This window comes from Neovison vison, chromosome 6 (assembly GCF_020171115.1).
Source record: "Neovison vison isolate M4711 chromosome 6, ASM_NN_V1, whole genome shotgun sequence".
In the NCBI taxonomy this organism is placed as follows: Eukaryota; Metazoa; Chordata; class Mammalia; order Carnivora; family Mustelidae; genus Neogale; species Neogale vison.
The window spans coordinates 121,145,200-121,157,673 of NC_058096.1; the positions used below are offsets into that span (position 1 = coordinate 121,145,200).

General features: G+C 38.4%; 1 protein-coding gene across 1 annotated transcript in view; it reads left to right on the forward strand.

The window, feature by feature from the left end:
* The window catches only part of HACD2 (3-hydroxyacyl-CoA dehydratase 2), a 120,989-nt gene that overhangs the window by 2,273 nt on the left and 106,242 nt on the right, over positions 1–12,474 (forward strand). The window contains exon 2 of the mRNA XM_044252197.1: positions 972–1,089. Coding sequence (XP_044108132.1) covers positions 972–1,089 — 118 coding nt within the window. The remainder of the gene's footprint in view (positions 1–971; positions 1,090–12,474) is intronic.

The following is a 12,474-nucleotide window of genomic DNA, read 5'->3' on the forward strand; positions in this document are numbered from 1 at the left end:
TACTGCTTTTATGGAGACAAACCTTAATAATAAAGGTCCATTTGTTGCACTATGGTACTTAAAATTACAGGACTGGAGAAATTCATTTTGAGAAGGACAGAACAGAAATGTAACATTCACAGTGATATGCTTAAGTGTTCCCCTGTTTTGTATTTTGTATTGATCTGGCCCTTTTTTTTACTGAATTGATTTTGGGAAATTCAGCTAAGAAAATCTTTTTTTTTTTTTTTAACCAACCTTTTATTTTTACTTTTTTCTTTTTTTGCTTTTAAAGATTTTATTTATTTACTTGACAGAGAGAGAGAGTGAGAACAGGAACACAAGCAGGGGGAGTGGGAGAAGGAGATGCAGGCTTCCCGCCAAGCAGGGAGCCAAATGCGGGGCTCCATCCCAGGACCCTGGCATCATGACCTGAGCCAAAGGCAGACACTTAATGACTGAGCCACCCAGGCGCCCCTTTTATTCTTATCTCATTCGCAATTTTGAAAGAGTAGGTATGGGTATGTTTCTGTGAGAATCTTGTGAAAACAGTTTAAAACATCTTTCCTCCACCCTATTATTATTACAGAGTCTTTGCACAGGCCATTTAAAATTTTCCTTTAACAGCTTTTTTCTCTTGTCTTAGACTTTCTGGCACTTAATTTAGCTGCTCAAGGACCAATTTAGCTTATTCTCTTCATTTTGGCCTTGTTCTCAACAGGCAAGTTTGCCAAAAAGCTGAGCTCCAGATGGGTGAGGTGCCACTCTGCTTTTGCTGAGCACTCTTGCTTGGGTGCTGCTGGTGCAACATTTCTGTGCATTCCATCTTGGCATTTGAGGGCCATAGTCGATAAATCTGGGTTACTGATTCTTGAGGTCACCTTTAACAGTATGTGTTGTCAACAAACTTTCTATTACCCCCAGTCCTATTGACCTACTTTTTTTTTTTTTTTTTAAAATATCCTGATTGCTATTTTTCCTCTTTCTCATAGGTGGCTGGTTATAGCAGTTGGTCTCGTCAGAGCATACCTGGCTAAGGGTAGCTATCATAGCCTTTATTATTCCATTGAAAAGCCTTTGAAATTCTTCCAAACTGGAGCCTTACTAGAGGTAGGTGCTGAGATTTGTTATTCTCATTGGTGTCTGTTGTTAAAAATTTGAAAACTTTCCACATGGCATACTATAATGTTGATGACTAGATTATCTTTTTGACAGTCTAGACGAGGTAAAATCTCATTTAAGCTATATTACCTAGAATATATCTTACATTCAGCTTCTTTTGAAAATCAATGAAACAAGCATATAATAGGATTTTTTTTTTTTTTTAAATTCTAGGGAAATCCTAGGAAAGTGTTAGCAAAGTCACATACTTTCAGCAACCAGGTTATAATGGAAACAGGGAAGCTGGTGAGTGTAGGATGTCAGACTTGGTAGGTACAAGAAACAGTAGAGCCTGACTAAATGCATCAAAACGTTTTTCTTAAATAAACATTCATTAGTTTCCCTGTTTTAAGAGTAGCATATCTAGTTCTGTCTCCTGGGGTCAGTATATGTTAGCATTTTTGAGTTGCAAGTGACAGAAATTCAATTCAGAGTATTTTGAACTGAAAAAGGAATTTACTGGCTTTATAGTTGATAAAGATAAAGGGTTAACTTACTGACTCAGAGGAACCAATTCAGGAATGAGACCCAAGGATTTGACGTTGCCAGACTCTTTACATCTCTCATCTCCGTTCATGTCTGTTTCTCTTTGAATGTTGGTCTTAACCTCTCCTGCTGCAGACTGCCTTCTCCATATGATAGGAAAGTGGGAGGAATTATTTTTCTCCGCATCTGTATCACAGTTCTAGGAAAGGGTTCTTTATGGCCTTACTTAGACCTGTGACGTGAAATTGTTGATTAGCCCGGTCTAGGACATGTGCCCATCCTTCTGGTCAAGGGACTATAGGCTTTGTTAATGGAAAAGGAGGATTGTGGTAGCTTTGGGCACACAGAATCAATAGTTACTATAGTTCATAATGGTAAAAAATGATAAGAACAAAACAAAAAACCTTCAGGTTGCAGCAAAAATCTGGTGTTTGGTTTCATTTCCCTTAGCCTCCAGGGCAAGCCCATCACAACATTTGGATGGATATTACCTTTTACCTCCAGCAATTGACATGTAACACTTTAATCTCTCAGCTTCACGTTTGAAACAGAAAGTTGTAGTTTTCCCTGTTTTTGGTTTTTCTCTCAGAAAGCCGAGGTTTCAAAACTGTCCATTTTATACATTTTAGACAGATGGTAGGGGGAAGTGAGCTTCCAGCTGTGAATCGAGGACCCATACTCTAATTCTGCTGGTTTGATCAGTTCTGTGAATTTGAGTAAGTCATTTATCTCTTGTCTACCCCTTCTTCTCATTTGTGAAATAATTAGGTTAAAGTAGGTTTCCAAAATCTCTTCCTAACAGTTTGAGTCTCAGGGAACTTCAGCAAGTCCTTGTGTGGGCCATTTGTTAAACTTAGAGTTAAAAATTTTTTTTTTTTTGAAAGGGGCCAGTAGTAAGTAAATAGTATTTTGCCTCTCAGAGCTTTGGCCAAGACAATTCTCTTCAGCTACAGAGAAGCTTTGGGGCGAAGGCCATGAGAAACTGCCCCAGTGCTTGACACGGTACACAGTTGTACTCGATTGGAATTCTTCAGTAATTTAAAGGGGTTCTATCTCTGTAAGCCTTTGTAGTATTGGAAGTATAATTTTTAAAATTTCAGTATGTCTTAGAGAAGGTAGTGACGTTAATGTGTTTTACAAAATCCACTCAGGAACCAAATCTTAACACTTTGAAGGATTAGTCCATTTATCCCTATAGAATTTTTAACAGGGATTTAAGAAAACATTTTGGATTTTTGGTTTTATCTCTGTTATCCCCACTGAGAACCAATTAGGTGACAAATCCTGGATTTGATTTTGGGAAAAGAACTTCACAAAATGAAGTGAGGACTCCCAGGAAGAGCGGGAAATTAAGTTTGCAGTTTCAGTTACAGCAGCAGGCTCCTCAACCTGGGGCAAGAGAGCAGACTTAGGAAACTGTGTCTCCTGAGTTGTCAGAGAAGGAACGTTTCTTGCCTCTGAACCCTCTATAGTAATAATTACATGTGCACGGTGTCGTTGTATTACAGATTAGTTATCCTTCTGGGAATGATTCATGTTTGACAATATATCCTGTTTGCTGGAGGAGAAAAGGAGAGAATGATTCCAGGGAGGTCATTCATTTATACCTCTGTATGCTTGATATCGTTGTAAATTTTTTTTTTTTTTAAAAATAGGCAGAAGATTTTATTTATTTATTTGAGAGAGAGAGACAGTGAGAGAGAGGATGAGAGGGGAGGAGGTCAGAGAGCAAAGCAGACTCCCCATGGAGCTGGGAGCCTGATGTGGGACTCGATCCTGGGACTCCAGGATCACGCCCTGAGCCGAAGGCAGTCGTCCAACCAACTGAGCCACCCAGGCGTCCCATATCGTTGTAAATTTTTTAACTGAAAAATAATTAACATACAGTATTAATAGTTTCAGGTGTGAAATATGATTCAGCAGTTCTATACATTACTCAGAGCTCATCGAGATAGGTGGACTCTTAATCTCCTCTATCTGTTCACTTATCTCCTGCCACCACCAGTTTGTTTTTGTATTTAAGAGTCTGTTGGGTTTTTTTTTTTATTTCCCAACATTCTATATCTTTGATTTTTATCTTTTTTGCCTTATTTTAAATTATAATTCTAATATAGTTAACATACAGTGTTGCATTAGTTTGAGGTGTACAATATAATAATTCAACAATTTTGTATAGTACTTAGTGCTTATCATGGTAAGTGTGCTCTTAATCCCCATCATTTATTTCACTCATCCCCCACCCACCTTCCCTCTGGTAACCGCTGGTTTGTTCTCTAAAGATAAAAGTGTATTTTTTGATTTGTCTTTTTTTTTTTTTCTTTGTTTGGTTTCTTAAATCCCACATATGAATGAAATCATATGGTACTTGTCTTTCTCTGACTTATGTCACTTAGCATAATACTCTCTAGAATCATCCATGTGGTTTTGGATGGCAAGCTCTTTCTTTTTTATGGCTGAGTAATATTGTGTGTGTGTGTGTGTGCACACGCACGCACATCACATCATTGTACATGCACACCACTATAAATGAGGTTACTTACTTGTATTTCTGTATGCTGAATTTTTTTAAATATTTTATTTATTTGAGAGAGAGCATGAGGACATGAGCTGGGGGAAAGGGACAGGGAGAGAGACAAGCAGACTCCCTGCTGTGTGCAGAGCCCAAGTAGGAGCTTGATTCCAGGACCCTGAGATCATGACCAGAGCCAAAGTCAGACACAACGGACTGAGCCACCCAGCTGCCCCTGAAGATTATTTGTTAGTAGGTTTTGTGGGAGTTTCCTTAAAAAGCGAATAGAGATTACTTGTTGTTTGTGAGAAGCTTCCAATTTTCTAAGGAAAATGTAACACTATGCTTTTCAAAAGATTTAAATATCAGGCAAGAGCAAATGGGATGGAGTAGTACAATAAAATAGATGATTTCACTTCTGAGGAAATTAATGTTTTGCAAAATGGGTGCGAAGATATATTGAGTCAGTGATAAAATAATATAGCATTTTTATGAAAAGACACCAATCCTAATTTTTTTTTACATACTCATTGGAGAATGTCTTGAGTGCATTTTATAGATAATTTTGCAAGGTACTCCATAGGTGATGATTTGATTAAGTATGCATTTGAACTGTTGTAATGTGTGCTATGGAGGTTGAGCCCTTACTGCTAAAGACCTTAAAATTTTATTGGGTAGATGATTATACTAGGGCTGTTGGCTGGAGCTTACTGAAACCTCTTTAACCAACTTAAATGGTAAGGGAACTTAGGATAAGTTTATAGGCTATCCCATGGAATCCAAGGATAGGGATGCAGCCTGCCAGGAACTCAGGGATTCCTGCTCCATCTCTTATCTCTGCTATTCTCTCTTTGTCTCTGATTCTTCTTGCATACTGGTTTTCTTGGTTTCTTAGTCTATATGGCAAAAAATGGTAGTAGCCAAAAACTCCTGAGATTTACTCTTGCAGTGAAGAGATCAGCTAGTTGGAAGTGGAATCCTACACCCAATTCCGCTTTCCCAGTGAAAGTCCTAATTTGTCTATCTTGAATCAGGGTCTCATTCCTGGACCTGGTAGACAGGAACAAGATCACATTAACCATATAGAAGTTGGAGGAAAGGGGTAATTTCTAGAAAAAGCAGTGCTAGTTAGAAAGCCCAATAAGGGGCGCCTGGGTGGCTCAGTGGGTTAAACCACTGCCTTCGGCTCAGGTCATGATCTCAGGGTCCTGGGATCGAGTCCCACATCGGGCTCTCTGCTCAGCAGGGAGCCTGCTTCCTCCTCTGTCTCTCTCTCTGCCTGCCTCTCTGCCTACTTGTGATCTCTCTCTGTCAAATAAATAAATAAAATCTTTAAAAAAAAAGAAAGCCCAATAAATATTTATCAAAGTACTGAAACACAATACAACCAACACCATAATGTACAAAATGATTTCTAAATTGACAGAAAATAAAATATACTGATAATCTTGTAAGCCAAGAGGTGAATGTGTGAATACATATGGTGTGTCTTGAGTTGAATCTTGGGTAATCCTGAGAGCTAATTAACATAGGTAGCAAAAAATAGATTTTTAAAATATTATTCATAGATGAACAAATTTCCATACCATAAAGTTAATGAATTACTGATACATGTTATGACACGGTTGACTCTTGAAAACATTGTGCTATGTGAAAGAAGCCAGATACAAAGCACTACACACCATATGATTCTGTTTATGTGACTGTCTAGAGAGGCAAATCCATAGAGACAGAAAGTAGATTAGTGGTTGCCAGGAACTGTGGGGTGGAGAGAATGGGGAGTGACTGCTAATGGGTACAGGATTTCTTAAGGTAATGATAGTATTCTGGAATTAGTGGTGATGATTGCACAACCTTGCAGACATACTAAAAACCACTGAACTGTACACTTCAAATGGGTGAATTTAGTGGTATCTAAATTACAACTTTTTTTTTTTTAAGATTTTATTTATTTATTTGACATAGAAAGAGAGATAGCGAGAGAGGGAACACAAGCAGGGGGAGTGGGAGAGGGAGAAGCAGGCTTCCTGCTGAGCAGGGAGCCTGACTGTGGGGCTCAATCCTAGGATGCTGGGACCATGACCTGAGCCAGAGACAGACACTTAACCTAATGAACCACCCAGGTGCTCCTACAACTCAGTTTTTAAAAAAATTCATCTCCAGCTGTGGATAAGTTTTCTTCATTTTTTAAAATCTGTGATATTTACTGATAAGGAAAAATTATCTTTCTAGCTTTATTAGAGTTGAGTTAAAGATTATAATTTAGTAGGGATGCCTAAATGGCTCAGCCGGATAAGCGTCTGCCTTCAGCTCAAGTTGTGATCCTAGGGTCCTGAGATCCAGTTCCACATCAGGCTTCTTGCTTGGTGGGGAGTCTGCTTCTCCCCCTGCTGGCTGCTCTCGCTGCATGTGCTCTCTCTCTTTCACTCTCTCTCTCTGTCTTTGACAAATAATTAAAATCTTTAAAAGAAAAAAGGATTAAAATTTAGTAGATTGATGATGTATTATGACATTTTAAAATTATTTCTGAGAGGGCACCTGGGTGGCTCAGTCAGTTGAAAGTTCGACTCTTGATCTTGGCTCAGATCATGATCTCAGGGTCAGGGATTGAGCCCTACATCAGACTCAATGCTCAGTGGGGAGTTTACTTGAGATTCTTTCCTTCCCTCTCCCTCTCATTCTGCCTCTCCTCCAACCCCCACTCGCTTGCTATCTCTCTAAAATGAATAAATCTTCAAAGAAAAAGAAAATTATTTCTGAGAGAATCTGGATTTAGTTAGCATAAAACTGTAATTATAGCAAAGACACTTTAAATACTTATGATTAGAGAAGCCTCAGTGAGTGGCAGTGTGATTCAGTGGTTTAAGGACTGCTCAGCAAAGACATTAATTGTCAAGACTGATACAGATCATCTTCAACATATGTACATCACTATATATACCACGTAACTGACCAAAGTCCAGCTGGGAATGCATATGGGACCACAGGGATTCTCTTTCCTTCCCATCCTCTTCCAGATCTTCTATCATTTAGAACCCCCTCACCTATGAAAAGAAAGGGGGAAACACCCAGGCTTCTTTGCAATCTTTTCCTAGAGTTGGTCTAGGAAAGTGGGTCTGCAGTGGCAGAACTGGTTCTGGAGAGGCAGTCAGGGAGAGTAGGCAGCTTTTGTTGGATCTTCTTACCCTACTACCACTTTCCAAGCCCTGTCACTATAATCTGGTTTCACTCATTTTTCCTCACCTCACAACTTTCTTCACTGTAATGACATATTCAGGAAGCTGATTCTAAGTATTTCTCTAAAATACAACAAAATGTTAAGAACATGCAGTGTCCTTAAGAAGGAGGGGGCTCCCCTCTTGTCTCCCTGCCAGTTTTTCTTTCTGTTTACCTCAAATACTAGATGATTTTTTTTGTATAGAGATACTACAAAGGTTAAGTTCATTATTAATACAATAACATGCTTCAGGCACATCTTGGTCAAGTTTACTTTTGTGTACTTGACTGGGGACATGACTACCTTCTGTAATATTTTCCTTCCTTGTGAAAACATGCTAACTTCCCAGTAATAATAGTCTTAAAAAGGAAATTTTGAAACAAAAGCTATATGAACATTTTAGATTACCTTTAGTATAAGACTTATTTTAAGAAAACAGACCTCTAAAAGAGGCTTTTGGAGAGGTAGCAGAGCATAGGGGGATATCCAACACAAACAGAAAGGACAACAAACCTCAGACAAGCCACCTTCAGAAACAGTATGAAAACCAGAGGTAAAATAGAACTTGGTGTAATTGATAAGTGTCACAACATTAGAAAGGAAGAGGGAGCCTGGGGAAACAGAGCCCACCCACACAGCCCTTACTGTTAGATAACTTAAGCAAATAGAAGAAAATTGAGACAGCATTCAAACAGGTAAGACAGCTAATGGCTATAGAAAGGAGTGGGCAAAAAAAAAAGAAAGGAGTGGGCAGAAATTTTTTTTTTATTGAAATGAAAATATTGATGGTATCAGTACAAGGCAGGAAGGAGGCCATAGTGCAGATAAATAGGTGATAAAGAAAAAGAAAAGGTAAAAATTCCCAGTTATAGTCCAAAATTAAATAGATTACAGAGCAGCTGTTGGGAGTGTTCAGAGTTCACCATTTGAAATGTAGAAAAGAACATTACAAAATATGTAGTGCCAAATGGTTCAGAGATACTGTGGTGTTGGTGGATTAGCTAATGTGTGAATGACTATCTGAACAACAGAAAAATGAATATATGGGAAAGTGATGAAATTCTACAGACTAATAATAATGTAATAGAACTAACATATCTAGAAGATGGATTTTGGCTGTACAGCTTGTCCAAAAGTAAGGGTACCAGCAGTAGAAAAGGTTAGAACATATAACTCATAAACAATCATAAAAAATACTAGAAAACTTTCTGAACTGAAGGACCAACTTAGTATGGCTATTGAGAGTATATGGAGTTCCACACTGAAGCTGTTTTTCAAGGAAAAAAAATCCTTTCACTTCTTGGGCACATATTTGTTAAATTTCTAAACTCATAGATAAGCAATTTCTTTTCTTTTTCTTTTTTTTTTTTAAGATTTTATTCATTTATTTGACAGAGATCACAAGTAGGCAGAGGCAGGTAGAGAGAGAGCAGGGAAGCAGACTCCCTGCTGAGCAGAGAGCCTGATGCAGGGCTCGATTCCAGGACCCTGAGATCATGACCTGAGCTGAAGGCAGAGACTTAACCCACTGAACCACCCAGGCACCCCAAAGATAAGCAATTTCTGGCAGAAAAGACATCTTAAAATGTAGTAGTAAGACAGCCTAGGACTTTAGACTTTGAAGAATAAAAAAAATCCACATGAAATTAGGAGAAAGCGTTAGGTGTCTAGATAATCTTGCATTTTCCTACAGATGGAGACATTTTGAAATACCTACAAAAAGTAATGAAACCTTGAAAGAACCTTATCAAAGGGTATTTAACTCCTAGGTAAATAAAATTAACCAAGCATTTAGATGAGCATTGTCTAGTAGAACATTCTGCAGTGATAGCGTTCTGAATCTGTACAGTTTGAGACAGGAGCTGCTAGTCACAAGTGGCTGTTGAGTCCTTGAAATGGGGCTGGTGGGACTGAAACTGAGTTGTTTTGTTTTTTTGTGTGTGAAGGAGGCTCCAGCATGGAGCTTTTACTCTCAACCCTGAGATCAAGACCTAGGGTGAGATCAAGAGTCAGATGCTTAACCAACTGAGCCAACCAGATGCCCCAAGGAACTGAGTTCTAAGTTTTATTTATTTTTAGTTTAAATTTCAATAGGGACATGTGGGTAGTGGCCACTGCACTGGGCAGCATGGTTTGAGAGCCTGATATGGATTGCAGGGTGTCCATTTGGAATTTCATAAGATAATTCAGATCTTACACAAGTAGAATGAAGTGGGAAAGAGAGTGAGCAAAGGAAGGCACTGTAAATTCAGTCCAGAGTTTAATTTCATAGTTCATAAGGTGAAAATAATGAGAATAATTATTAAAATATGTCGATGTTTTTAGATTCGGAAAAATTCCTAGGAAAAAAGCAAGTTGCAGATACTGGAAGAGTTGTGGAAGGATATATATTAAACTGCTACTGGTACTTATCCCCACGGAGGGGTGTGGTATTTGGGGGAGAATAAAAGAGAAGTTCTCCTCTTTACTCTCTATTTTAGTAAGTGTCTATATATCACTTCTGTGAATCTTGAAATAAAAAGAAGATATAATATGTAATACATGATAGGAAATAAAAATGAGGAAAACAGGATTAAAATGTTTTTTTTAAAGGAAGAAAAATAGGCAGCTGAGATAGATTGCCTTGTGATTTAAAGTGAACTACACACAAAACAAACATACAAAAATAAACTACAGGATTTTACATCTGTTAAAAGAAGAAAAAGAAGCAATAACAGTAAATCTACAAGGTGACTGAGTGTAGCATAAATGCGTCATTTCTAATGTTTATACAAATAGACTCATTAATTTTTCCAAAATAAAAAGTTATAGTGATGGTTAACAGTTTATAAAAACAAAATTCTGCAACCTGTTTCTATGAAAGACAAGTTTACTGGAGCACAAACTAGTCTGCCATGACCAAGCATACAAGAAAAGCAGGACCGCCCAGTTATAGCTTAAGATAAAGTTGCTATCAGCAGGAGCCAAAGAGAAACTGTCAGAGTTCACAATCTGTCATGCAGGAGGAACATGGCAAACACGTGGGTGGAATTAGTTGATGGGTAAATGACTATCATAGAAAAGCTGGCAGAAATATTACAGAAGTAAAATTAGAATTGTACTTAAGTGTCACAGTATATGTAAAAGAACACTGGAGACAAGAAATCTGGGTACTGAGACTTGGTTTTGCCCCATGGTCTTAAACTCTCTGCTGTGAATACACAGATTAGATTACCTTAAGATTTTCCCAGGTGTGTGTGTGTGTGTGTGTGTTTTAAAAGATTTTATTTAGTTAGAGAGCAAGCTGTGTAAGGGGCAGAGGGAGAGAAAAAGAGAATCCCAAGCAGACTCTGTGCTCAGTAAAGCCAATGCAGGCCTCTATCCCACCATCCCAAGATTTTGACCTGAGCCTAAATCAAGAGACACCCAACCAACTGAGCCACCTAGGTGCCCCTGGTTTTTTCCCAACTTTAAGTTCAGTAAGGGTTCAGATTTTACTATCAGATTATGAAAATAAAGCAGGTAATGAATTAATGAATTACAGAGCTGAATATAGCAAGAAAGGTAAAATTAAATGAAAAAGAAAAAATAATGGTAATTAAGGGAATTTCACCTATTTTCTCCTTTAAAAATGGATGTAAAAGGATTTTTTTTAAGATTTTATTTATTTATTTATTTATTTATTTATTTATTTCAGAGAGAGAGAGCGAGAGCGAGCGAGCGTGCATGAGAGTGGAGAGGGTTAGAGGGAGAAGCAGAGTCCTCACTGAGCTGGGAGTCTGATTGGAACTTGATCCTGGGACTCTGGGATCATGACCTGAGCTGAAGACAGTTGCCCAACCAACTGAGCCACCCGGGCACCCATGTAAAAGGATTTTAAAAATGAGTTTGGACTGGAGTCTTTGAAGGGAGTCCAATAAATAACCCCCATTTTCTTGCTTTTGTCTGAACATTGAGAAATAACTCAAAGGAATTGCATCAGAGTCCTAAAAATCAACCGTATAGTGATAAAGGCCTAGCTGGAAGCTGTGTGTTTGTGTGCAAACTAAATGGGTTTGCTAACTGAACTCCAGAATTAGATCACCACTCACCCTGCCCTAGGCAGCAGCGACTAGGGTGGCATGGAGTAAATAGAGACCTTGGAGTTCTTTGTGAAAACCCCAGGGCTGAGTTGAGCTCTCCCCATTTATTCTTCTCAAATTTACTGTTCAGATGACTCATCCTTTCCTGAGATGAAATGATTAACAGAAAAAAGAATTATTTGGGAGAAAACTCTTTTCATAGAAGTCAGTAGAGTGGGGAAAGGTGTTTCTCTCTCATTACAAGTGCTGTATATTCATTACAGGGGGGCAAAAAACCCATAAGTGTAAAGAATAAAATGCAGAGTCAATGTTTGGAGAGAAAATGGAGCCATACATACATACATATGGTATGAGAATTTTTAAAAGTAGCCCGATACTGGTAAACATAACTCAGGTTAGTTCTGGACTCCCATAACATGAGTGTGGTAGACATGTCTAGAGCTGCCCCGTTCAGGAGAGTTTGTCCTCCCTGGAAGTTCTCCCAGTTCCATGGCCAGACTTGTCTTTCCTGATAGCAAGGGCATTTCTACTTCCTAACTCCCTCTCAGGCCATAGCCGGCTGGACCCATACTGCACTGATCAGATATTTTTCTCCCAAGAATTTGGAATTTTGGGTTGAAAGAGATTGGGGCCCACTGTAGCCCAGTTATATTAAATTCATGAGGTACAGCTGAGGTCTCCAGAGGTGCTTGGGTTCCAATTCCTTCCTCTTGAGATTTGCTAAACATTTTATGAGAGTGCTTTTATTGCCACAGTAGAGTTGCTGTGTCTAGATGTCTCACTGCACCTGAGAGAGTCCCAACTCAGTAAAAGTTTGTCCTGCATCTACTCTGACTTTTGTATATCCCCCCCCAAGCTAACTACCCTATAAATACAAATTGATAGTTTTGTAGTACATATTGATATTAAAATATTTTCATGAGAAATTAAACCAAAATCTTATTAAGTTAAGAGGAAGTTGTTAATGTTAGTGTTCTGTTGCTGCCTAATAAATAAATCACAAACTTGGCTTGTTTTTAAAATAACATTAGTTTATTAACCCAAGGCTGTGGAATTCAGAA